General features: G+C 50.5%; 1 protein-coding gene across 1 annotated transcript in view; it reads left to right on the top strand.

Annotated features, from left to right (window-relative positions):
- DNAH9 (dynein axonemal heavy chain 9) overlaps window positions 1-25,686 on the top strand; it is a 180,063-nt gene that overhangs the window by 25,371 nt on the left and 129,006 nt on the right. The window contains exons 17-28 of the mRNA XM_017835980.1: window positions 1,514-1,670; window positions 2,813-2,917; window positions 5,448-5,605; window positions 5,912-6,050; window positions 7,383-7,670; window positions 8,402-8,631; window positions 10,828-10,963; window positions 12,003-12,111; window positions 12,765-12,912; window positions 14,857-15,031; window positions 19,352-19,525; window positions 20,919-21,126. Of these exons, the coding sequence (XP_017691469.1) occupies window positions 1,514-1,670; window positions 2,813-2,917; window positions 5,448-5,605; window positions 5,912-6,050; window positions 7,383-7,670; window positions 8,402-8,631; window positions 10,828-10,963; window positions 12,003-12,111; window positions 12,765-12,912; window positions 14,857-15,031; window positions 19,352-19,525; window positions 20,919-21,126 (2,027 nt within the window). The remainder of the gene's footprint in view (window positions 1-1,513; window positions 1,671-2,812; window positions 2,918-5,447; window positions 5,606-5,911; window positions 6,051-7,382; window positions 7,671-8,401; window positions 8,632-10,827; window positions 10,964-12,002; window positions 12,112-12,764; window positions 12,913-14,856; window positions 15,032-19,351; window positions 19,526-20,918; window positions 21,127-25,686) is intronic.

Below are 25,686 nucleotides of genomic sequence, written 5' to 3'. Positions count from 1 at the left end.
AGCAGAGCCCGACCCCCCCCCCGCTCCCCCCCCCCGTCAGGGAGTTGCAGAGAGTGAGAAGGTCTCCCCTGAGCCTCCTCCTGTCCAGGCTGAGCCCCCCCAGCTCCCTCAGCTGCTCCTCACAGCACTTGTGCTCCAGACCCTTCCCCAGCCTTGTTGCCCTTCTCTGGACACCTGGTTTGGGATTTTATGGTGTTGCCCCCTGGGGTGTCTGTGCCTCAGATCCCAGGGTGGGATTAGACTCCCAGATGCTCACTCTGGGTGTCTGCCTGGGCAAGGTGTCCACACCCTGCAGGATTGGTGAAGTCCAGAAGCTTTCATCTCATCCTGAGGAGACATTTGCCACTTGGTTCACCTGTCTCAGTGGGGATACCTGGGATGATGTGACATGCTCTGAGTTGTCCCACCTGGATTTCAGCTGCCGGTCCGGATGTATGCAAGTCTCCTGTGGATCCCTTGTCATATCTTTCCACTCTCTGTGATGTTTCAGGAGCCATGAGCATCTCAGGTGACTAGACCCCACGTTAGTCAGCTAAACCAAGCCCCCGTGCACTCTCAGGTTTTGTTGGCCATGGTGACCATAGTTCTGTGGCTTGTACAGGGGGTGCAGACACCCACATGTGGGCACCTCTCTGGGGTCCATCATCAGCCCGATAGAGTAGCTTTGGGACCTTATGCAGCCTTGGGTGAGAACATTTGTAGGCCATCAGAGCAGGCATTTAACCGTAGTGTGGAGTGGGATCCTTTGGGCTGAAGAGCACTGGGCAGCAAGAGAAAGGTCTTTCAGGAAAGCTGATCTTTCCTTATACTATCTGGGACATAGCCAGTGTCAATGAGTGGTGTGTGGGTCCAAAGAAAGCACAGCCTGGAGGTGAAGAGGTTGGGCAGACCCCTGTGGAAGATGAGTATTTCTTGGATTTAAGGAACAGCTGAGGGAACTAGGATTGTTTAGCCTGAAGGAAAGGAGACTCAGGAGGGACCTTTTCACTCTCTACAATTCCCTGAAAAAAAGTTGTAATGAGGTGGGGGTCAGGCTTTTCTCCCCATAACAAGGATGAAAGGAAATGGCCTCAAGTTGCGTTGTGGGAATTGTAGATTGGATTTTAGGAAAAAACTTCCTCACTGAAAGGGCTGTCAAGCATTGGAACAGGTGGAATCACCATCCCTGGAAGGGTTTCAAAAAACACATGGATGTGGCACTTGAGGACATGGTTTAGTGCTGCACAGAGTGGTGATGATGGGTTGATGGTTGCACTTGGCAACCTTAGAGGGCTTTTCCAACCTTGACCATTCCATGATTCTGTGGGGAAATCACAGCAGGGCAGAGGTGGTTGTTAATGCCTAAGAGGACTTTCAGCTTGTACATGGGCCCTGCTCATGCAGAGCTTTCCCAAGAAGGGCTCAGGGCTCTCTGGAGCTCATTGCCCAAGTGCCAGGTCCCTGCAGCCCAACAGTGACCTGTGGGACCCAGTCTCAGTCTCTTTCCCTTTTCCTTCCTCCTTCACCCTGGAAGGTGTTACATCACCCTGACCCAGGCCCTGCACCTGACCATGAGCGGAGCCCCCGCGGGCCCTGCGGGCACCGGCAAGACGGAGACAACGAAGGATCTGGGCCGAGCCCTGGGCATGATGGTGTACGTGTTCAACTGCTCCGAGCAGATGGACCACCAGGTACTGCTACCCTGGGCCACAGGGCTGTGTCACAGAGTCACAGAGTGTGCTGAGCTGGAAGGGACCCACAAGAATCATCAGTCCAACCCTCAGCCCTGCACAGGCCCATCCCCAGGAGTCACCCCTGTGCCCCAGAGGATCAGCCAAACCCTCCTGGAGCTCTGGCAGCCTTGGGGCTGTGCCCACTGCCCTGGGGAGCCTGGGCAGTGCCCAACCAGCCTCTGGGGGAAGAACCTTTGGCTGAGATCCAACCTGAGCCTGCCCTGACACAGCTGCAGCCGTTCCCTGGCTGCTGTCCCTGGTCCCCCCAGAGCAGAGCTCAGTCCCTGCCCCTCCTCTGCCCCTGCCCAGGAAGGTGGAACTGCACTGAGGTCTCCCCTCAGTCTCCTCCAGGCTGAGTATGTGGGGCTGGAGGCGCTCAGGGCTTGATGAAACCTGAAGGATGAGGGTAATCCAGCTGACTTTGCTTAGATTGATTCTCTCCTCAGATCCCTGCTATGTTCCTTTCTCATAAATACCTTTTTCTCCTCCTCCCTTTTCTCCTCTAAGACTTACACAAGATTCTTCTGGAGGTAGAGACTCAAGCTGAGCTCCCTTCCCTTCCTTTCTGGAGGTAGAGTCCATGTGAAATGCTTTGAAAATTTTGACCTGTTCAGTTGAGACCATCCCGGCTATTTCCTCTCAGCACACTCCAGGCTGCCATTGGGGAAGGACCTCTCCTGGTTTTCCCAGGATCCTCTCCTGGGATAGGGCCAAAGTGTGCTGAACCTTGAGCTGGGTTTGTGGGGCTGAGCCCTGTGCTCTGCCACAGTGCAGTGGGTTTGTGGCTTTGAATCGTATTTTATCCAGCTCAGGTCTCTCCTGAAGGGGGGCCGTCAGTAACTCAGCCCACTGACCTTTAAATGGAACTGGAACACAGAGATGTCAGAGAGGGCAATTAGAAAATCAAGAGGCAAACTGTGCAGAGCTATAAATATTGTAATTGAGTTGTGCCTGCTGCTCCCATGCACTTTCCTAAATACCCACAATAGGCTGTAAATTGCTATAAATAAACAGGCTGGGAAATAAAATCCATTTTTTGCTGGAGTTGATTCCACTTGTGATTTTACTCTTGTAATTTTATTTTATTTTTTTCTTTTCAGTCTTGTGGGAATATTTACAAAGGCCTTGCCCAGACGGGAGCTTGGGGCTGTTTTGATGAATTTAACAGGATCTCAGTTGAGGTGCTTTCGGTGGTTGCTGTCCAGGTAAGTGAATAAATATAAATGAGGCAGAGCTGTGCTGCAGCCTTTGGCATGAGGGTAAATATGGCAAGTGCCTGTTGCCAGTCTCAGTTTGTGAGGGCAGCTGAGGGATATATCCTGAGATTAATCACATGAATGTTACAGCATGGACAAAATGCAGCAGTGATGTGCTGCAAGCATTTTTGCCATTTCTTTTCTTCCTCCAGTCACAGCATTTGTGTGGAGGCAATTCTTTACAGCTTTTTCCCCCAGATCAGCACCCACCATGTCTCTACCTGCTCCTCCTGAGCATGACACTCATGACATTGATGTGCTGGGGGATAATCTCAGTGTATCACTGCAGGGAGAAGATCTGCCCTGACTCATGGCTGCTGCAAATGCCACCTGGGGAACCCTTTCTGTGAAGGGGAGGATGGTGTTTGGGGCAGATCCATGGGCTGCTGGACTTCTGGGGGTTACTTATTGCCTCCAGTCAGGCACAGGCTGTGGGTCATGTTCAGCAAACAGGAATACACTCAAGAGTCATTTTCTTAGTGCTTACTTGTCCCCAGGGTGTGGAACTCCCTTCTTTCCTTCCTTTCTTCCTTCCTTCCTTCCATTCCTTCCTCCCCTTCCTCCCCTTCCTTCCCTTCCTTCCTTCTTTCTTTTCCTTCTCTTCCTACTCTTCCTTCCATTCCTTCCCTTCCTTCCATTCCCTTCCTTCCCTTCCCCTCACTGGCCCATTGGGAAATCTGGGAATGTTTTACAGAGGGGAAAGAACTATGGGAGGAGACTCCCCTGTCCAGGAAATGAAGAGGGGGCACCAAGGAAAGCCCCATGGGTGTGAGTTGCTCCCGGCAGGAGCTGAAATCTGGGCAGCCCAGGTATGACCACGGGGCAGCAGGATCAGAGCAGGCCCTGCTGCAACTTCTGGCTCATGTTTTGAAGGAGAGCTGGATCTGGGATTTGTCCAGATCCCGAATCTCATGGGAATCTGCTGAAAATGCCAGGTAAATCAGCTGCCAGAGGAGTTGTAATGGCAACTGCACTGTCCAGACTCAGACAGCTCCCACATGGGCAGAACTGAAGGTTTTGAGTCTTGGGGGACTTCAGTGCTGAAAATTGAGGTGTGAAGAATCCAAGTTCTTCTGGACCCAAGTGTTGGCTGAGTGCAGGTTTTGGGTTATGAATTTTTCCTAGACCCCCTCTCACTGAAGAGAGAAAGATCTAGAACCCAGAAGTTTCTAAACTTCTGTGTTTTGGTCAAAGACGTTGTTCTGAACCCCTCCATGAACTCCATACTCCTCTCATCTCTTTCTCTCATCATTGTAGCCCACATGATGTCCCAAAGAAGTCCCCGGCGGGTACATGAGTTTGTGTGTCATTCCCTCTCCATTTCCCTTCCATCAGGTTCTAGTTTAAAGTTGTCATTGAAAAACGTCTTTGAGGATCTTAAAATAAAAAGGGAAGCTGAACAAAAGAAGCCCAGATATGACTCAACTGCTAATGATGCCCTGGCTCCTGGCTGGAGCTGTGTCGGAGGCACGGCTGTCATTCCATCATTCCTCTCCTGCCTACTCTTAGGAGGGTAACCATGGAGATGGTTAATTGGCTGTCTTAGTCATGCAGCTTAATGTCCATGTGGGGCCTTACAGAGAGACTCCATTAATTGCTTAACTGTAAGATGGCAAACAGCAGTGAGGTGAGAGCAGTGAACAGAGGGAGTCCTCCCTCACTCAGGTGCTGTTTGCAAGGTGATCTGGCTGTGATGGACTCTCCTGCTGGAAGGTGGGGAATGAAGTGATCTGGCTGTGATGGACTTGCTCTCATTGGAGTGGAAGGTGAGGAATGAGATGATCTGGCTGTAGTGAATTTGCTCCCTTGGAAAGTGGGGAGTGAGAAGAACAAAGCTGCCATCAGGCAAATAGAGCAGACCAGCCAATATTAGTGAGCGAAGGTGTCAGGGGAGGTCTCCCAGCTTCTGCCTTGTGGGTTTGGTTTTAAATTAGGCATCTGATGTCCCAAAGCCGTTAAAAGCAATATCAAGTGATCTCAATCTGCAATTGAGCTGAGGCCAAGTTTCGTGGGAAATGCAGCTCCTTTTCTGGGCCTGCTCAAGGAACAGAGCAGGCACAGGAGGGTTTGGGCTGTCATGAGGAGCAGTGTGGGGAGGGGTGAAGGTGGGTGAGGGAATCAGGGACTGTGTTGTATGAGACTCTTGGGGTGACATTTGGAGTTGGCTGTGCTGTGGGTGCCTGCCCAGCCCTGCATCTCCTCCTCTGCTCTGGCCTCCTGCTACACTGGGAAGTTGGAAGAGCTGGTTTAGCCTTTGGGGATGCTTTTGCTGTGAGATGTGCTGATGGAGATGATGGTGATGGGAGACTGATATTGCCACACAAATTTGCTCTAAACAGTGTATAAAGCTTTATTTGGTCAGTAAACAACCAAACCAGAGCAGTGATAATCCCCATTTGTCATGGGCCAACGGGAGGGACAACAGTCTGGGGGGGTTTCATAACTGAACAGCAGCACTAAGCACTGCCTTGGTTCCCAGGTGAAGAGTGTGCAGGATGCCATACGGGAGAAGAAGAAATCCTTCAATTTTCTTGGAGAAGACATTAACTTGGTCCCCTCAGTAGGCATTTTCATCACCATGAACCCTGGTTATGCAGGACGAACTGAACTACCTGAGAATTTGAAAGCTCTATTCAGGTGAGTCGAGATCAAGTTTGTTACCTGTGTTATAAGAGTGGCAGAAATTGTCCTTTGGAACATCCAGGTTTGGCTTTGTTTTCTTGGGACATTCACTTGCATTGGGGATTTACAGATAGTTTCAGCCTTGTGCACCAAGCCTGTCTCTGGGAACACACGGGGAGGGCAAAGGAGCTCTGTGCCTGGGAAAGGCAGTGTGTGACCTGCCTCCCTGGAGAAGACCTGGAAGATAAAGCTCCAGACCCACTGCCCTTAAGATGTGTTGTCAGTACTTGCTCTGCAGTCTCTTGTTGCCTGTCTCCCCAGGCCCTGTGCCATGGTTGTGCCAGACTTTGAGCTGATCTGTGAGATTATGTTGGTGGCCGAGGGGTTCATCGAGGCCCGAGTGTTGGCCAGGAAATTCATCACTCTCTACCAGCTCTGCAAAGAGCTCCTGTCCAAGCAGGTGAGCTCACTGCTGTGCCTGGGCCTATGCATTCCCAAAATCAGGAATGTGACACTCTGCCACACACCTCCATGACTGAAGCTTCACAGCTTCGATTTACTGACTGCATTGGTGGCAGCTGCTGGGAGAAGGGAAGGTTTGTGGTCATCAGATCTTCAAGCTGCTTTCCTGGAGGATCTGCAGGGACAGAAGCACTTGACCAACTACATTAGTGGGAGAGATTTCTCAAAGGGCCCAAATGGCACCATGGTTGGGGTGATATTCAGTGCTTTCCAGGCTCTTGGCTCCCATTGATTTCCCTGCAGCAAGGGGTTTATGGTGACTATCCCTCTCTGAGTCCAACCTAACACTTCCCTGTCATGTCAGGTGTTGATAACAGGGTCATTTGCAGTGCAAAACTCTGGTTAATCAGATTTTTCCTTGCACAGATCAAATCTGGGTCCAGTAATGAGTTGAATCAGGATTCCAGATGGAAAAACCTGATCTTGGCTGTTGCAGCATGAGCAGGGGGATGGCTGGTCACAGAGACTTTGTGCTGTGCCCTGGAGGCCTTGATGGGAGCCATGGCCTCCTACACAAAGCTTTCAGCTGTCAGGCTGGGCTCTGCAGGTCTTAACAGAGCAGAAATAAAAAGGGTTGCTTGTTGGCCTGAGTTCCTCTCAGTCATCTTTGGGATACCTTTTGAGCAGTGTCTGCTTGGTGGACTTTCCCCAGGACCAAATGTGCCTTGTAGCCTCGTGATGGGGAGGATGGAGAACCTTGGGTGTCTGGGGCCTCAGAATGGACTAACAAGCCTTTCCACTCAGTAGCTCCTGCAGATCCAGGGCTCTGGCTGGCCTTGCCTAAGCTGCATAAAGGCCAAGCAAACTGCTTTGTGATCTAGGGGGAAAAAATTGCTTAGGTCTCTGGAATGCAAATCCTACTGCTGACTTAGTGCCAGCTCTGAGCCCATGGCATGGCATGAACAACTGAATTATTTAACTCTTTAATACTGTCCCTGATGGGAAACTCACCTGCTTAAATGGAGATCAGGTAACTCAGGCTGGTGGAGGTCTCTGGCCACAACACAGATAACCCTGAGATGAGCTCAGTTGGTTAGAGCCTGATGCAAATAATGCCAAGGTTGTGGGTTCAATCCCTGGAGGGGCAATTCACTGAAGAGTTGGACTTGAAGATCCTTGTGAGTCCCTTCCAACTCAGAATATTCTGCGACCGTGTGTTTGACTTTCAGTATTTCTGTAGCTGAGTGGTCTGGCAGCTGGGAGCTGCTGGTTCCTCACTTGCATGGTGCTCATAAACTCTTTTTAATTGATTTCTCCCTTCCCCCTGCAGGATCACTATGACTGGGGTCTCCGTGCCATCAAGTCTGTGCTGGTGGTCGCCGGGTCCCTCAAACGCGCCGACCCCGAGCGCCCCGAGGAGCAGGTTCTGATGCGCTCCCTGCGTGACTTCAACATCCCCAAGATCGTGACAGACGATGTGCCCGTGTTCATGGGGCTCATTGGGGATCTGTTCCCTGCGCTGGGCGTGCCTCGGAAGCGTGACCTGGATTTCGAGGCGTTGGTGAGACAGGCTGTGCTGGAGCTGCGGCTGCAGCCTGAGGACAACTTTGTGCTCAAAGTGAGACCAAGTGATGTTCTCTGCCTACACCAGCATCAAATCAGTTGGGTTTTCTCAACACTCTTTGCTTCTGCAAAGAAGGCTCTGCACAGTCACAGAATCCCAGAGTGGTTTGGGTTGGAAGGGATCTTAAAGATCATCCAGTCCCACCCCCCTGCCATGGGCAGGGACACAGGTTGCTCCAGGCCCTGTCCCACCTGGCCTTGAACACTTCCAGGGTTAGAGCAGCCACAATATTCCCCTTGCAGATAGACCCTGATGGAGGACAGAGTCAGCTATGCTGGGTCTAATGCAGTTGCAGCTGCCCCTAAAACCAGCACTGCCTCGTCCCTGAGTTGGCCAAGGAACTGACTCTTGTAGGCTCATGCACATGTGGAGAGCACCCTGGAGAGCAGAGGCTCCTCAGCTGATGGCTGTCAGATGGTATTTCCAGGAAGTTTGTCTGCCCACTGAGGATTTCACACATCATAGTTAGAGTGCCCAGAGCAAAACAAACTCAGTATCAAGTCCATTTATGTCTCTGGGTTACAGCTTTCTGAAGGAGAGGCCCAATGAGAGCTCATTTCATAGAATCACAGAAAGACCAAATAGTTTGGGTTGGAAGGGACCTTCAAGGATATCTCATTCCAACCCCCTGCCACGGGCAGGGGCACCTTCCACTAGACCAGGTTTTGTAGATCTGAACTTCAGTTTGGCATCTTCGTCTAAGCTGTGGGAGTGTGTTTTCCCAGGTGGTGCAGCTGGAGGAGCTGCTGATGGTCCGACACTCCGTGTTCGTGGTGGGAAACGCGGGCACGGGCAAGTCCCAGGTGATGAGATCCCTGCACAGGACCCACCAGATAATGAAGAGACGTCCTGTGTGGACAGACCTCAACCCCAAGGCAGTCACCAACGATGAGCTTTTTGGCATCATTAACCCAGCAACAAGAGAGTGGAAAGATGGTAAATGTCTTTTCATGCTGAATCTGGGGATAAAAAGGATGTTTTTAATGGACCTTCTGAGTCCAGCAGGATGGCCAGTCCTCTGTACCCAGGTCTGACAGCCCAGGGGCCTGTGTGCTGCTCCAGCCATGTGAGGGGTTGCTGTTGAAAGGACATGTAGGGTGGTTTAGCTTTTTGGTTATCAAATGGGAATTTATCCTTTTGCCATAAGGATAATTATCCTGTCCATTAACACCAGCACTTCGCAGTTCCTAACTGGGGCAGGTTGGTTTTCAGGGCTGGGCTGGTGATGGAAGAGAGTTCCCTCCTACCCTATGGTGTGCACTGGGGCCCCCCAAAATGTGCCATCCCCACATTTCCACACCCGATAGCACGCTCACAGACCTTTGAGTGGTGTTTTTGCACTATCACTGTCTGATCTCTAGCACATGGCATTTGCCGGGCTGTTGATCCTGATTGCTCCTGAGGAGGACAAGTGGAGCATTTAAAACCTGCTGAAAGATTACAGAGCTCTGGAGTGAAAACGTTGGGTTGTGACTAATCTGGAAAGGCAGCTTTGATTCCATGTGTGGCTGGTTTGGGAGGTGGCGGGGGTAGAGGTGGGAGGATGTCACCATAAATCATCCTGGGCCAGAGCTGTGCCAGGAGATGAGCTGCCACCACCTCCCCAGGCCCTGCCACAGCCCCTCCTGCCCCCTGCTTTCCTCCAGTGCCAGGGTTAATTTCTTTTTAGTTGTTACTGGGGACCCTAAATCAAAGTGACAGAGGGAAGTGTGGGATACAGAGCCCTGCAGAAGGGCTGCATTAGGGAATGAGGGTCAGGGACTGTGGGTGTCACTGGAAAGCAGGAGGGACATGGGCAGGTGGGTACCCAGTGGTCTCAAGCCTCTAATGTTTCAAGAGAACTCACAGGACTACTCCCTGAGGGCTCATGGCACATACTGTCTGCATTAACCATTCCTGAAAATGTTGCTTCTGATGTCAACGACCAGCCAGGCCATTTTCACCACAGCCTGACAAGAGGATGTGTTCCCTTATGAATCAGCCCCTCCTTTTCCTCTTCCCCGGTTCATCCTGTCACTCGTTTCATTGCCAGCAGTTGGAGAGTCTGTACATGTTAGGTGGGAAAAGGTCCCACAAGGGAATCTTAAAAGTGTTTTTTGTAGAACCAAACTCACCTTTTAAATCCCGAGACCGCCCTGTGGTATGGATGCACAAGGTTGGGAGAGAAGCACTTCCCTCCCCACTGCCATCGTGGTGTCCATGAGGGAAGCACTGATACTCTGAGACAGGAGCTGTTCTGACACTAATGGTGTTGGACTGTTTGCCAAGTCGTGTCCAACGTGAGGAATGGAGTCAAGGCAGAGCCAGGGAAGTGTTACTTTTTGACCTGCTCTCAGAATCAGGTACCTATGTCGATGAGCTGTTCTGCATTTGTTATACGCAAGCTTTGTCTCAGTCATGTAACACCACCGGCCATTCCTGACCTGGATCACAAGGGAGTAGCTTGTCCTGGAGAAAACAAAGAGAGGGCTTGTCACAATTCACCATCAGAGAGGCTGTTTTTAGTGTTTGCCTGCTGTTCCTTCATGCAGCCCAGCCTTTCCCCAGGTATTTCCTCCTGTGGAGGACAGGGCTGGTTTTGTGGAGCTCTCATTTGCCCTGTAGTGCTGCTGCTCTATTCCCAGCTTCTTGCTCTTCTTAACATTCATTATTTACTCCCCTTGAGACACTGTATCCTCTCTGTCTCCTTGATTTCACTGACATTTTGTTCTGTCACTCAATGTCAGTCTGTGCTTGTTCTCCCCTCAATCTCACTAAAGCCATGACCCAGCGTTTAATGCATCTTGATTTCCCTGATACACTTCAAATCACAAAAAAGAAATAAATTACAAGAATTTCCAAGGCATATTCAGATGGTTTTCTCTGCATTGTGTAATTCATGCCTTCTTTTGTCTCTGAATATCTGCTCTTCATTTTTCTTATCCCTTATGATTTGGAGTGGGAATGAAGCCTGTGTAGGTCTGCAGTCATTTTCAGTGATAATAACTGATAATGGCTTTTTTCTTCAAAGAAGATATCTTGATATAGTATTATTTATGTACAGATGTAAAGAGTTATGAAAGCTTAAGAGGAAGGCATAATTTTTAGTAACTTCTTAGAAAAACTTTTAAAGGAGGTGACAACTTCAGTGTTCATCAACATATTCTGTCACCTTCCCAGGACTGTTCTCATCAATCATGCGAGAGCTGGCCAACCTCACACATGATGGTCCCAAGTGGATGGTACTGGATGGAGATATTGATCCAATGTGGATTGAATCTCTTAATACTGTGATGGATGACAATAAGGTAATGGATACAAGGTAAAGCAGCAGGTATTCCTTGTCGGGTGTGATTCAGCCCAGGAGAAATGCAGGTACTGAAATAACACCTCCTGGAATAATGCAATTGTGTTCCTTCAGGTAGACCAAACAATATTGCATAAAGGAAATGGTGCATGAGGGAAATAGCTCAGAGTTTGTTTTCATTGGAATTTCCCTTTTCTGGAGAGTTGCTTGTGAGTAATAACGAATGTCCTGATCATGACTTCAGGCCCTTTAAAAATAGACTAGGGGCATAATTCTAGACCCCGAGGGAGTGCTGTGGATTCTGGGTTGAGGGAGAAGGGTCATTCTACTGCCTGTTAGAAATCATATCGTAGACTCACAGAATGGTTTGAGTTGGAAGAAATCTTAAAGCTCATCTTGCTCCACCCCCCTGCCATGGGCAGGGACACCTTCCACCAGCCCAGGTTGCTCCAAGCCCCATCCAGCCTGGCCTTGGACACTTCCAGGGATGGGGCAGCCACAACTTCTCTGGGCAACCTGTGCCAGGGCCTCCCCACCCTCACAGGGAAGAGTTTCTTCTTAATATCTAATGCAAACCTACTCTTTGAGTTTGAAGCTGTTCCCTCTTGTTCTGTCACTCCAGATCCTTGTCTGAAGTCCCTCTCCAGCTCTCTTGGAGCCCCTTCAGGTACTGAAAGGCCACAATTATGTCACCCCAGAGACTTCTCCAGGCTGAACAACCCCAATTCTCTCAGCCTTTCCCCATAGCAGAGGTGCTCCAGCCCTTGGAACATCTTAGTGCCTGCTCTGGACTCACTCCAACAGCTCCATGTTTTTCCTGTGCTGGGCCCCCAGGGCTGGAGGCAGCTCTGCAGGTGGGGTGTCATCAGAGCAGAGCAGAGGGGCAGAATCCCCTCCCTTGAAGTGCTGGTCACAGTGCTGGGATTGCAGCCCTTTGCCAAAGAGCTCCTCGGGAAGCTGGGCTGAGCAGCCAAGGGCTGAATGGCTGTTCCTGGGTGAGCTTCAGTCTGTCTGTCTGTCTGTCTGTGTGCCACATGCAGGTGCTGACCCTGGCCAGCAATGAGAGGATCCCTCTGAACCCGACGATGAGGTTGCTCTTTGAGATCAGCCACCTGCGCTCGGCCACCCCGGCCACCGTGTCCAGGGCGGGTGAGTCCCGGCGTGAGTCCCACCCTGGGATTCTGCACGGAGTAAGCAGAATCTAGTGCTGTTAGTCAGCCTTTTGGTGGCCAACTTGGTCCCTCCTGAAAGCTCCCAGCCTGGGAGCACAGCTGCCCTTGGTGTGCAGGGTCGCTTCCTGAAGCACATGGACAAACTGAGAATCCTGACCCTGGATCCACGTGGGGACCTGTCAACATGCTGGGAATGTACCCAGAGTGCTCTGACTGCTGATGTGTGACCATGGCTCCAGCACTGCTGAGACAGTGCTCCTGCACAGCTCTGATGGATGAGGAGAGGGCCAGTCTCTATCCCAAAATGCTCCTGATCGTTGGAGAGGTTCATGGGAGAAGGGAATGAAGGTGTCTCCTCATGTCTGGGGCCCAGAGCAATAACCAGCCTCAGACAAGATCATGCTCAAAATTTGGGGCAGAGTTATGAAAAGTGTCCTGGTTTCCTGAGTTCCATCTCTTCACTCTTAATGTTTCTACTCTGCAGTGGGGCAGGAGGAGGGAGCAGGTAATGGGGCACCAGGTGTGTCTGGCAGGGTTTTAGTTATGTGAAAGTAGCTGAGAAATTCTGCTGGGAAATTGTGGTCTCTGCTGTGTCCTCACTATATTTTCTCTCTTCCTCTGGGCCTGAAGGGATCCTGTACATCAACCCATCGGACCTGGGCTGGAATCCCCTGGTGAGCAGCTGGATTGACCGGAGAGAGATTGAGTCTGAGAGAGCCAACCTGACCATCCTGTTTGACAAGTACCTGCCAGTCTGCCTGGACACCCTCAGGACAAGGTACCACCTGGAGGCAGGGGCTCACTCACCACTTTCCAGACCAGCTGTGCTGGGGCTGTGCTCTGTGTAATGTGTGCCCAGTGTTCTCCTTGTCCCCAGAGCCCTGAGTGTCGTTGACTTCAGCTCAGAGGAACATCAGGGTGAGGGGGCAGCTCCTGCCCATCCTTGTCTGGGCACATCTGTTCCTCACTGGATAGTGACTTGATTCTGTGCTTGTATCGGTTCTGTATCTCTTGGAAAGTTAATCCAGGAGATCCTAAAGAGGAAGTCTTTCCAGTCTCCTGATGTGTCAGCCCAGACCTGAGTTAACTCCACAAGTTATTTTTCAGCAGAGCAGATTTAGACCACTGCTGAAGGGAAGTTTTCCATGTGCAGTGTGGAAGATGGAGAGACCAGATCCTCTTTTATCCTCTCCCCACTTCTTTTCTTGCCACATGTCTTTTCCTGCCCCTTGGCGATGAGAAGGAAGCTGGTGTTTGTAGAAGAGGGTGGATTGCTCTCCAGGCAGTCTTCTCTTGAATTTCTTTCCTGATGCATTTGAACACAGTCAAGTCAGTCTGTGTGAGCATCCAGCTGGGCATGTTTCCTGGCTGGACACCATACTGATGAACATGAAGATCTTGGATATTTGAAGGGGTCCTGGTGCTCCTTGGCTTGAGTTACCCTCAAAGTAGTGCCCACAGAGAAGTTGGGCAAGACCACAGTTCTTGCTTGTCATGATGGGACACAGCTCTCTGACCCACACAGCGGTGAGGACTGGCCAAAGGAGAGATCCAAAAACCTTGAGGGAGGGAGCTGGTACTTGGAGGGGGCCTGTGAGAGAGAAGGGAACAAACCTTTTGGCAGGGCCTGTTGCAATAGGACAAGGAGTGATGGTTTTAAACTGAAAGAAAGGATATTTAGATTAGGTATTAGGAAGAAATTCTTCCCTGTGAGGGTAGTGAGGCCCTGGCACAGCTGGTCCAGAGAAGCTGTGGCTCATCCCTGGAAGTGTTCAAGGCCAGGGCGGACGGGGTTTGGAGCAACCTGGGCTAGTGGAAGGTGTCCCTGCCCATAGCAGAGGGGTGGACTAGATGACCTTTAAAAGGTCCTTTCCAACCCAATCCAGTCTATGATTGTATGATTCTCCCATCTTCTGCTTGTTCCCCATAGCTGCATTTGCATTAAAAAAATATATATGTAAAAAAAGAAGAAAAGTCAATGTACAACTCAGTTGTCAGCCCCAACGGGGAGGGGTCAGGAGGAGCTGCTTTAGTGCAGGCAGTGCTCCTTGGGAGTGGGAGCTGGGAATCTTGCTAGGGAGCTGCTCTCTGGGTGCCCAAGCTGCTGTAGCCGTTGGCAGCAAAGTCCATCTGACACCTCCCACCCTCTTTGCTGATCATTGTGTCAGCCCATGAAATCCCAGGGTTAGCTGCAGCAGCCCTGAGCAGAGCATTTTGGTAGCTTGCTTAATTCAGAAATTGTAGAACCAACCTTTCAAATAGCTGTAATTACTTTATGGAGGACTTCAGTGCTGCTACAGTATTAGTTTGGAATTCTGTAAGTGTAGCTTAAACGAATGTAAAATGGCAAGATGAAAGGTTTGATTTTATTACTCCTCTATTTGACCGCTTTTCAACTCCTCATGTTCCCAGGAAATCATTGCCTTCAGCAACTCTTCCATTTTACTTCTTTCAAGAGGATCAAAGTTTTAAAATGCTTGAAACTTCTGATTACTGTTATTATGTGTGTGTGTGCCAGTGCCAGAGGGCCCAGGGAAGGGATGGATGTTCTCCTTAGTGCTGTTCCGGGGAATGAGACAAGGAAAAGGGAATGAGACCCACACTGCTGACAAGGAAAATACAGATGTTCTGACAAAGCATTCCTGCCTTGCCTTCTTGGGCTGAAGCAACCCTGGTGTTTCACCCAGTTGTATTCCCCATGCTCTCAATTTTCATCCCTTAGATTTAAGAAGATTATTCCCATTCCTGAGCAGAGCATGGTTCAGATGCTGTGTTACCTCCTGGAATGCCTCCTGACTGAGGAGAACACACCTTCTGACTGTCCCAAGGAGCTCTATGAGCTTTACTTTGTCTTTGCTGCTGTCTGGGCCTTTGGTGGATCCATGTTTCAGGACCAGGTAAGAAGGGAGGTGCCACATCATACAGATCTCTTTTTTCTTTTTTTCTTTTTTTCTTTTTTTCCTACTTTCCTAGACCCAACGCTGTGTCAGTGATGGTGTTTGACCCAGAAACCTCAACTGAACAATCCCTTTTACTAAAGGCCTTGTTATCCAGGGGGTAACACCAAAGAATGTCTAGGGGGTCATGGGATGGAGGTGGGGGGATATTTGCTTATGAAGAAACATTTCACTGGGGAGAAACATCCGGTTAATTTATAGCGGTGTGTGGATGTGCATAATGTGATCAAATTAAGATGGACTGATCAGATGAATCCATCAGTGGAGCCTTATCCACTCACCTGACTGTGCAGGGAAATGTGCAGGTATAGCACAAACCTGTTTCTGACTGTTATTAGGTGGATGCTGAGAGCTGGCTGCCCTCAGTTTCTGGTAGAATTACACAAGAAAGGGGTGGTCAGTGGGGCAGAGCAGAATGGGCTTTGTGCTCCCCCTGAAGTGGAACACCCTTGGCTGAGTGTGCTGGTGAGGCTGAGGTGGGTGGTTGGAGCTCTCAGGTTGACCTCCCGTCTGGGTGAGCAGCTCTTGGGGGTCTCTGCAGTGAGGAGCTGGGCTTGGTTGGGGTGTTGGTGGATTATAAGGGTCCAGAAAGCTAAGATGATCCCCGATATGGGGGCAAAAACTAGAATACTTTATTGAACAAGCGAGTGCAATTTAAGGGACTTGGGGGCTGGACATGTTAATGAGGAGGATGAGTTGTGTTAATTAGGGGATGGCTTTACATTAACTAGAGGATTACACAGGTTTCTGCTACAGTTACACAATTGCTTAATATTTCCCTTAACCAGGATTACATGAGGGGGAAGAAAACAAAGGGGTTTCAACACGGTTTGATAACTTCATCTCAAAGTCCTTCCTTATCCTGCTGCAGGAGCCAGGTTAATCCACATGGTTGTACATCAACAGGTCTTGTGAGGAAGGTCAAGTCCTTCAGATTAAATGATTTCTCTCAGCTTCTGTTGCCCCAGGTTTACCGCACAGACCCTAACAGTTCTTTTTCTGCGGGTATCCGAATTTTGGACTGCAACAGTGGATGGATGCCATAGCCCAGGAGGGCACAATCCAGATACAAAGGAGTTCTGGAGGGCACAATCCAGAGATCAAGCTCCTCTTGGGCTGTGAGGATTAATCAGCCCGTGGTTCATTAGCGGCACCTCTGATGTTCAAAGCACTCTCTTGGCCACGGGGCAGAGGGAGACAGGGCCCTCCTGTCCTTGCTGCTTCCCATAGCACATCCATCCCATGGATTGATTGCAGCTGTCAGCCCAGAATCCATCTGTCCTCATTAGAGGAGGTGGGCATGATCTCTGCCAGGGAGGTATCCCTGGGAGGCACCACTGGATACTGCACATTTCCAGCCCCCTCCCAGCTCCTGATCCTTCAAACATGGGAGAAGCACAAGCAATCCCAGCTGGGCTGAAACACAGCTGCCTTGTGGGAGCTGGAGAACGTGAACAACAGGGATCTTGGGAAAGATTTAGGCTTGCCTGGGGGAGGCAGGGTTGTTTTGCTGCCTCTGTCTCTGCCCTGATGCCTTGTAAGCAGGAGGAAAGTGGGCATCTCCTTTCGCCCATGTCCCATTCTGCCCTGTTTTCTGGCCACCTGGCCTCGACACAGCAGGGCTGTCTCTTGATTTCCAAGCAATTGGAAAAGCTGCTGCTGTTTTATAGCTCCCAGCTGTTAGCAGTGATAACAGACAAGAGGGCAGTGGGGTGTGTACTTGCCTGTGCTTGCAGGATGCCTTCCCAACCTCCCTTGGCATTGCTGTTTCCACACTGTTGGCTAGGAAGGCTGGAGATTTTTCACGTGATTGGTTCAGGGCAGGCAGGAGAAACCTGAAGCGCTTGTAGAGGGATCTGAGGGCACGTGTGGTATGTGAAGACCTAGATTTGGAGTCCCAGGCTTTCAGCAGGTGGCACAGGATCAGTGGCAGTGTCTGCAAAACTGCTGCTGGAGGCACGTTTGGCATCAGCTGGAGCTGCTCACTCTGGTCCTGCCTGGTCCCTGCTGGGGCCTGCTGTGTGGTCACATCTCCTGGTCAGAGGATAAAGCCTGTTGTCCTGCCTATGGGTCTGCCCAGTGGAAGGACACTGCTGTCAAGGGCTCAGAGAGCCGAACCTGGTGTCTGGTAGGCTGCGTGTTGTCTGGAATATGTGGAGGTCTCTCCATGAACCTGACACCAGAGATGTTCCCCCTGCTGTTCTCAGGGGATGCTCAGGTGCTCACTGGGGTCCCAGTGTGTTTTGTCCATGTTCCTCAGTGCTAAACCAACAACATCTGCTGGACTCCTTTTGTTTGCTTCCAGCCAAGGAGCAGATATTTCAGGGAGGGATAAACATTGGTCAAGCTCAGCATGGTGCTCCCTTGGTGCCATCACACCTCGTGGCCATGGAATGACCTGTATGAGTCCAGCTTTCTTGGGTCTTGTGGAGGATTTAACCCTCCATTCCCTGTGTGCCAGCTGGGAAAAACTCAGCCTTAGTGTTGTCAGTGCAGGATGAGTTGAAAAGCCAACAAACCAAACCTGGAGAGCACACCTGGTCCCTGACCAGCAGTACAAGCTGCTGTCTCCTCAGAGGGGCTTCCAGCTCCTGGGGTGAGTTCCCTGGAGCGGGGGTGGGTGGCACATGGACACAGCGTTCCCACGCCGTGGCAGTCAGTCCCTGGCTGTGCTGGCTCCCCAGGAGCAAGGCCATGGCACGGCTGGGTGGGTGGCACAGTGTGCAGGCACAGCATCCCTCAGGAGGGTGCTGGGCTGGGAGGCTGGGCCGGGCGCTGCCGCTGTGCCGCTCTGTAAATGTCAGCAAGGAGAGCGCAGCACCACGGCCCAGAGAGGGGCAGCCTCCTGAAAAATGAGCCAATATAAAAGCTGTTTATTGCTCCCCACTGAGGGGGCCCTTCGTGGTGACCTTTTGCTGCTGAAATGTCAGGACAAACAGGCTGGAAGGCTTCCTGTTGCTCTGGTTGGGGGTGGGGAAAGGGGCCCTGGATAAAACCAGACGATAGATTTGCCATTTCCAGGCTCTGAAATTAACAGAAATCCATATGGGGTTTTTGTTAAGGAAGCAGTTTGAGCTTGACACTGTTCTGGCAGTAGAGCTGGGGCTGGAACTGCTCCACTTAAGGGCTCAGGGAGGCAGGCAGCCCATCCCACTGCTCTGCAGGCAGGGTAAGGGCAGCACTGAGAGAAAGCTTTTAGCAGTGCTGCCCGTCCCTCTCTGCTGCTCCACTGCCAGGCTAGGGGGTTGTGACAACGGGAGAATGGAGATTACAGTCGTATTGTCCCTCTGGGTAGCACAAGACTGCAAAATCCTGGATACTAATAATGTGTTTTGCAAATCCTCTGGTCTTTTGAGGGATGGTGGCTCAGGGGACTTTGCAGAGGGTACTCAGTTCAAACCCAGGATTGCTGATAGCGGCTGAGCAATCCATGTGTGCTGGCCCATGGGGTGGCTGTGGGGAGGAGAGACCCACAGATGCCCCAGGAGCAACCTGTGCTGCTAAAACTGGCTCAGTTATGCATCTGGTCATTCACAGACATTTTTTTAGCAGCACTTTTCCCCTCCCTCCTCCACTTCTCCCCAGGGACTAAGCATAATTTGCCAGTCCTGACTCAACATCTAAAGCCAAAACTGTCACCCTAGCTCTTGACAAGAATTCAGATGCTCCAAAATCTCTGTGCAGAAGATAGGATGGCAAAAAGCAGGAAAGCAGGTGCTTCTCAGGCACAGAAACAGCCACAGGAGCACGGTCCCTCTCCAGGGCTTTGTTACACTGGTGTCTGCAGTGTTGCTGCTCCTGCTTGAAAAGAGGCCAGAAAACAACAACCAAGTGTTTGCAGAGTGGTGTGATTTATGAGGAAGGGCTTTGGTATGCATGCTCTGACTGTCCATGGCCACGGATGGAGATGGATGTGGTGTCCTTGTCTGTTGGAAGAAGTAGGCACCAAGAATCAATCAAGTGTCTGTTTAGGCATAGGCACGTATTTCTCTTTTTCAAATTGATCCATCTATTTCATCTCAGACAGACTAGGAGTGATCAACACAGAGGATGAATTATTTAGGGGAATAAATAGGAGTGATGAGAAGAAATGAAGAAATTGAAAAATTAGGCTTAATAATAGGAAAAAGGATAAGATTGTTATCTTGTGGAATATATTTTAGGGACTAATCCCACTCTGTTGGACAGGGATAGATAACATTCTCCATCACTAATGAATTTCTCGAGATTAGCATATTTTCTCCTGTCTTTGTCTTGCAGCTTGTGGACTACAGAGTGGAGTTCAGCAAGTGGTGGGTGGCAGAATTCAAGACAATCAAGTTTCCCTCTCAGGGCACAGTCTTTGACTTTTACATTGATCCAGAAACAAAGAAGTTTGAGCCTTGGTCTAAACTTATTCCCCAGTTTGAATTTGATCCAGAGGTGCCATTACAGGTAGGTGACCCCAGGTGGTTGTTTGGCTGGGAGAATATGTTTTAGTGACTGCACGGGGGTGTTTCAATGAAGTCTGGTGAAAAGTCAGGCACTGCACACTAAGGATGGATGCAGCTAAATTACCTATCCTCTGTACTGTGCTTTGACTGTCTCCCAAATCTGAGTTATGTACAGGAAGGGCAGGGACAGGCCACCCCAAGGACCCAGGAACTGGTGTGCCCCGGGTGCAGAATGGGGGAAACTGGCCTGCAGAGAGAAGGGATGTGAGACAGAGTAGGGACAAAGCCCCTGAGACAACATCTCATCATTCTGCCTGGCTGGAAATAGAGATGGGTTTATGTTTTGACCAAAAAAACGGTTCCTCAGGTGATGAACTGTGGTTGCCAGCTGTGCTTCCCTGTCCTTCCAGAAGTGCCACAGTGAGCAGATGACTTATAAAAACTGTCACTGCTTTAGCAAAGTGTGTGTTCATGGACAGATCCAGCTGCTGCTCGCAGCACCAGCCATCAGGGTTCCACCTGCAAAGATTGATTTTAATGGCTGGCAGCAGTGTGTCCTTCCCTTCCTAGTGCAGCCTGGAAACTGGGATTACCACACTCATTCCTGCCTCTCCCAGTTTTACTTTTCCCCAGGTCATGTTTGTACAGACTGGGAATGAGATGCTGGAAAACAGTGCCAGGAAAGGGCCCTGGGGGTCCTGGTGGTGCCAGTTGTCCCTGAGTCAGCAGTGTCCTGGCAGCCAGGGGGGCCAACCCTGTCCTGGGGGCACGAGGAGGGGATTGTCCCGCTCTGCTCTGCCCTGGGGTGGCCTCACCTCAACATTGGGGCGGTTTGGGGGGACACAATGGAAGAAAGAGATGGAGCCATTAGAGAGTGTCCAAAGGAGGGTAATGAAGATGGGGAAGGGCCTGGATTTGAAGGCGTGTGAGGACACTGAGGGCACTTGGTGTGTTCAGCTGGAGAAGAGGAGGCTGAGGGGAGACCTCAGTGCAGTTCCACCTTCCTGGGCAGGGGCAGAGGAGGGGCAGGGACTGAGCTCTGCTCTGGGGGGACCAGGGACAGCAGCCAGGGAATGGCTGGAGCTGTGTCAGGGCAGGCTCAGGTTGGATCTCAGGGAAAGGTTCTTCCCCCAGAGGCTGGTTGGGCACTGCCCAGGCTCCCCAGGGCAGTGGGCACAGCCCCAAGGCTGCCAGAGCTCCAGGAGGGTTTGGCTGATCCTCTGGGGCACAGGGGGTGACTCTTGGGGATGGGCCTGTGCAGGGCTGAGGGTTGGACTCGATGATTCTTGTGGGTCCCTTCCAGCTCAGCACATTCTGAGACTCTGAGATTCTGTGACATGGCTGTGAGGTGGTGGCAGTGATGGGGACAATCACCTGCTCTTTCTGCCCCTCAGGCTTGCCTGGTGCCCACCCCTGAGACAGTCCGTGTGCGGTACCTCCTGGACAGGCTCCTGGAGCGCAGGCGCCCCGTGATGCTGGTGGGCAGTGCGGGCACAGGGAAGTCTGTGCTGGTGGGGGACAAACTCTCCTCTCTGGACACAGACACATATGTGGTGAAGAAGGTCCCGTTTAACTACTACACCACCTCTGCCATGCTGCAAGGTAAGGCTCTTACTGAGTCACAGCTCTCCTGGCACCTTCCCGAATTCCCGGGGCAGCCACTGGGGTTTGGAGCGTGTGATCACTGGAGAGTTCAGGGGTCGACCTGTAGGTGGGCTGCCCGTGTGGTTTGTGGGCACTGCACTGGCACCTGCAGACCCTTAAATCCCACAATGAAACTCTCTGGTCAGCAGAGCCCTGGTTTTGTGGAAGATGTTGTTTTCCAACATGAAGATTTGAATCCTGAACCCCTCACCCTGAGGGCTGTGCCAAACACAGGCTTCATTCTGCTACAGTTTTTATGGCTTGTACTTGACTTGAAGTGTGTCTTTAATGTCCTGGAATTTAAGCCCGTGCTGAATAGGATAAGTTTCTTGGCAAGGATCCAAACTGTCCTCAGGATGCAATGATGGGAATTGCATCCCAATTAAGCAGAGGATGGTGCTAATGGATAAGTGCAGGCTGTAAGCCATGGCTGGATCCTGGGGCTGTCCTCCCATCCTGCTGCAGCCTAACAGAGCAGGTCTCACATCACCCCCTCCCCAGGGGCACAGGGCTTGCTGACTGGGGGGATCCAGAGCCCCAGGGAATGTCCATAAGGATATCTCTGATGGGGATTTTGGCAAATCAGTGAAATATTAAGTTTGATCCCAAGATAAGGTCAGTTTTGCTGTGCAGTCTCTTCAGAGATGAAGAGAAAGGATGTAGTTCTGGAAAAGTGGCTCATTTCGAAATGGTGTCCCAAGAGAAATAAATAATTTTACATGTATTTACTAACCAGTAATGAAGCAACCTGGTTTGAGTTGAACAACAGCTGTGAGTCACTGTATATCACACTGCTTCCTCTATTCAGCTTGGTTTGACTCAAAAGTCCTGAAATCCTTCTACTTCCCCAGAGAAGCTGTGGCTGCCCCATTCCTGGAAGTGTCCAAGGCCAGGTTGGACGGGGCTTGGAGCAGCCTGGGCCAGTGGAAGGAGTCCCTGCCCATGGCAGGGGTTGGAGTGAGATGAGCTTTAGAGTCCCTTCCAACCCAAACCATTCTGTGATTCTCTGATGACATGTGAAGCACCAGGCAGACCAAGGATTAACCTTCCCTGTTTGGTTGTTCCCAGCTGAGGGTGCCAGGTGGGGACACCTCCCAGCCAGGGTCAGAGCTGAAGGCAGGGAGTGTCCTGGGCTTCGTCCCTGCTCTGCCAGGCTCCCAACACTGCAAACATCCTAGGAAAGGTTTTGTAGAGAGGTGACAACACAGGCCCAGCCCATGCTCTGTGGGCTGGGACCATGTGACAGAATCACAGAACATTCTGAGTTGGAAGGGACCCACAAGGATCAAGTCCAGCTCTTAAGTGAATGGCCCATACAGGGATCAAACATGACCTTGGTGTTATTGGCACCATGCTCTGACCAACAGAGTGTTGTGGGGCCACAGCTGCTTCCTGGGGCAGGTTGGGAGGATTTCTGGGCTTGCTGGAGCCTCCTGCCTGAGCTCATCACCCCACAGGGCAGTGTCTGTGCCTCTGCACACAGTGAGAAGGCAAATTATTTGGCTTAGTTGTCCTTCAAGACAAAAACTGGGTAAAGCCTCCCCTTTTGGCCAGTCTTGCAGCCCTGGGGGTGTGATGGTTATCACAGAATCCCAGAATATGCTGAGTTGGAAGGGACCTACAAGAATCATCCAGTCCAGCTCCTGGCCCTGCCTGAGAGGATCATCCAAACCCTCCTGGAGCTCTGGCAGCCTTGGGGCTGTGCCCACTGCCCTGGGGAGCCTGGGCAGCGCCCGACCAGCCTCTGGGTTCCAGCCTGTCCTTTCCTCCCAGCGTGGGGTCTCTGGGAAATGCCCTTGGGTTGGTGGGTGGGCTGAGCTGCCTGGGGGGCACCTGTGCTGTGGGTGCCCCTCTGGCCAGGTGGGTGTGTGCAGGGGAGGGGGCTGATAGGGGCAGAGCTGGCTGAGTGTCCCTGTTTGCTCTGAGCTCTAGGCTGAACCCATGACTTCCTTCCTCTGCAGAGCACAGCACATCTTCATTTCGGGGATGAAGATGTGGCTGGGAGATCTGCTCTGGGAAGTGTGATTTACACAGCTTGGCCTCCTTCCCTACTGCTCATTTTTTAGAGTTAATTTTTCCCTTTTGTTGGAGTTTGTCAGTTGGCTGCTTTTTTGTCGCTCAAGCAGGTGCCTCTTTAGATTTGTAAAATGTGCATACAAAGCAGTTTGGGATTTTTTATTTTTATTTACTTTAAAAAGAGCTTGAAAGCCAGGAATTCTTAGACAAAGTGCCTGCTGGGACAGAGATTTTTAAGGTGCAGAGCTGCATCCTTCAGGGGGAGCACAGAGTTGTCATTCAAACCATAACTGCAGGCCTATGGCTTACAGAATTTCACATGCATAAAGGTTAAAAGGAGCCAGAATCTCTCTGTGCCCAAACCTGGGACCAGTTTAGGGATTTTCTTTGGTGTATTGTGACCGAATACCACATTCTGTGGCCCCTGATCTGCTGCTTTGTGCCCTTTTGGACCTCTGCTCCTCCTCACTGCTCCATTAGCTCTACCCTGATATCATTCCACACCTTCCCACTCCAGATCTGCCTTAAGAAAATGACAATAAATGTTGTTTTTTTGGGGATGAGTATTTTTTATCCCCTTGACCATCAGCCAGCAGGCAAGAGGAGCCACACTGGCCAAGTCTGGTGTGCACTGAGTGTTCCATTCAGGGGCTGCTGGGGGTATGTCAGGAGCTCAGAAGCAGCAACAGGGACCCTCCAGAATTATTGTGGGATATGGCTCTGAATTAAAATGCAACTTCCACAAACATGTCACTTCATCCCCAGTAATTGCATTTCACTATGATGAATCTCCTGCATCCTTGTTTAACCTCGAAAAGGGCTGATTTTATATGTTAATTAAGGCTTAATTAAATTTACATTAAATGCTTATTTGAAACACTTAATTTGACTTGCTACCAGAAATTTCAAATATTGTGGTTTTATTGAAGGGAGAGAGAGACTCTGCTGAGGAAAAATCCATCATTTTTCTGAGCACAATTCATGCCTTTTTGTAGCAAGTGTCTATGGCAAGAAAACAGCTGAATTCTGAGCAGTGGGCAAGCCAGACTGTCTGCAGGGAAAAAGTGGGGGGGGGGGGTTTAAAAGATTTGTCATCAAAAAGCCAGAATATAATTTTTTTTAAAATATCTCTGGCCCTTGGTAAGCAATGGCTGAAGTGAACATTTGCACAAGGAGATTTTTATTGAAATTCCTAGTCATCCCTAATTACAAAGTGTTCCTTGTCATGCTGCTTAACCCCAAACTGAGCCAATGCAACAAGTTCTGTCTCCATCCCCAGGAGAGCAGGGAGCCCCTGAGAGCTCCCTGATGTCCAAGAAAGCTCCTTGGCAGGAAAATCATCCCAGGATCTGGGCAGAGGAGAGTTGCTGTTATGTGCTTTGCCACTTACTGAGGCAGGAAAAGTTGTTTGGGCTGCAGTGAAAGGAATCAATAAGCTGTAAAATATTATGTGCAGCAGTGTGGGGTGATTTGCATTAAATATCAGCCCAGCATCATAAATATTCCCCATATGTTGTAGTCTAGAGCAACATATAACCTCAGCCTTCTGCTAAACAAAGGAAAATCTTTCAGAGCTTCAAAATGAGAAGCTTTCTCTCCATGCTGTCCTTTGCTCATGGGTGACCTGACTGAAAACTGGGTGGGAATGTGACAGCTCATTTTGCAATTGAGTCTTGTTGCATTTTCTGGAGGTTTGGGTAATGCTGGGGAGGGGATCAGAGAACTGATTGGTATTTGGGGTTGTTCAGCCTGGAGGAGAGAAGGCTCCAGGGAGACCTTCTAGCACCTTCCAGTGCCTAAAGGGACTCCAGGAGAGCTGAAGAGGGACTTGGGAGAAGAGCATGTAATGTCCCATCCCTGGAAGTGTCCAAGGCCAGGTTGGATGAGGCTTGGAGCAACCTGGGATAGTGCAATGTGTCCCTGCCCTTGGCAGGGGGTTGGAACTAGATGATCTTTAAGGTCCTTTCCAACCCAAACCATCCTGTGATTCTGTGATTATATCTGGTACATTCAAATAAATAATATTATTTTGATTGTTCTAAAGTTGTTCAGGATTTTAGCCCTGAAAACACCCATTTCCTTTGTCTAACAAGCATAAGAAGTGCATTTTCATTCACAAAATCAGCTTTGCTCCTGGGCTTGGTGCCCCAGCACCTCCTTGGTTCTATCCTAGTGCCCAGTCACTTCTGCCTGGGCTTGGGGGGTGTCTGTGGTACATCTGGGGCAGGGCAGTGGAGGGGACACACTGCCTCCGTGTTGTGGATCAGAATAAATTCACAAAGCAGGATTGAGTTTAAAAAAATGGGCAGAAGGGATTCAAAAGGCTTTATCTTGCATGAAAAGCTTTGTTTGCTCTGAAGTAAGCCAGGCTTGTAGCAGAGCGTTTGCTGTGTTTTGTTTGCAAGGAGGAACTGAAAACTTTGTGATTTGGGTTGAGTCAGACCAAAAATCTGCCTGAGGGTCCCTGCCAGCCACAGCCTGGGGACAGCCACCATCCTGCCA

This window comes from Lepidothrix coronata, unplaced genomic scaffold, assembly GCF_001604755.1.
Source record: "Lepidothrix coronata isolate B3197 unplaced genomic scaffold, Lepidothrix_coronata-1.0 Scaffold267, whole genome shotgun sequence".
Classification (NCBI taxonomy): Eukaryota; Metazoa; Chordata; class Aves; order Passeriformes; family Pipridae; genus Lepidothrix; species Lepidothrix coronata.
Note: the sequence above shows the minus strand (reverse complement) of the source record. Positions and strands in the feature narration are given on the sequence as shown.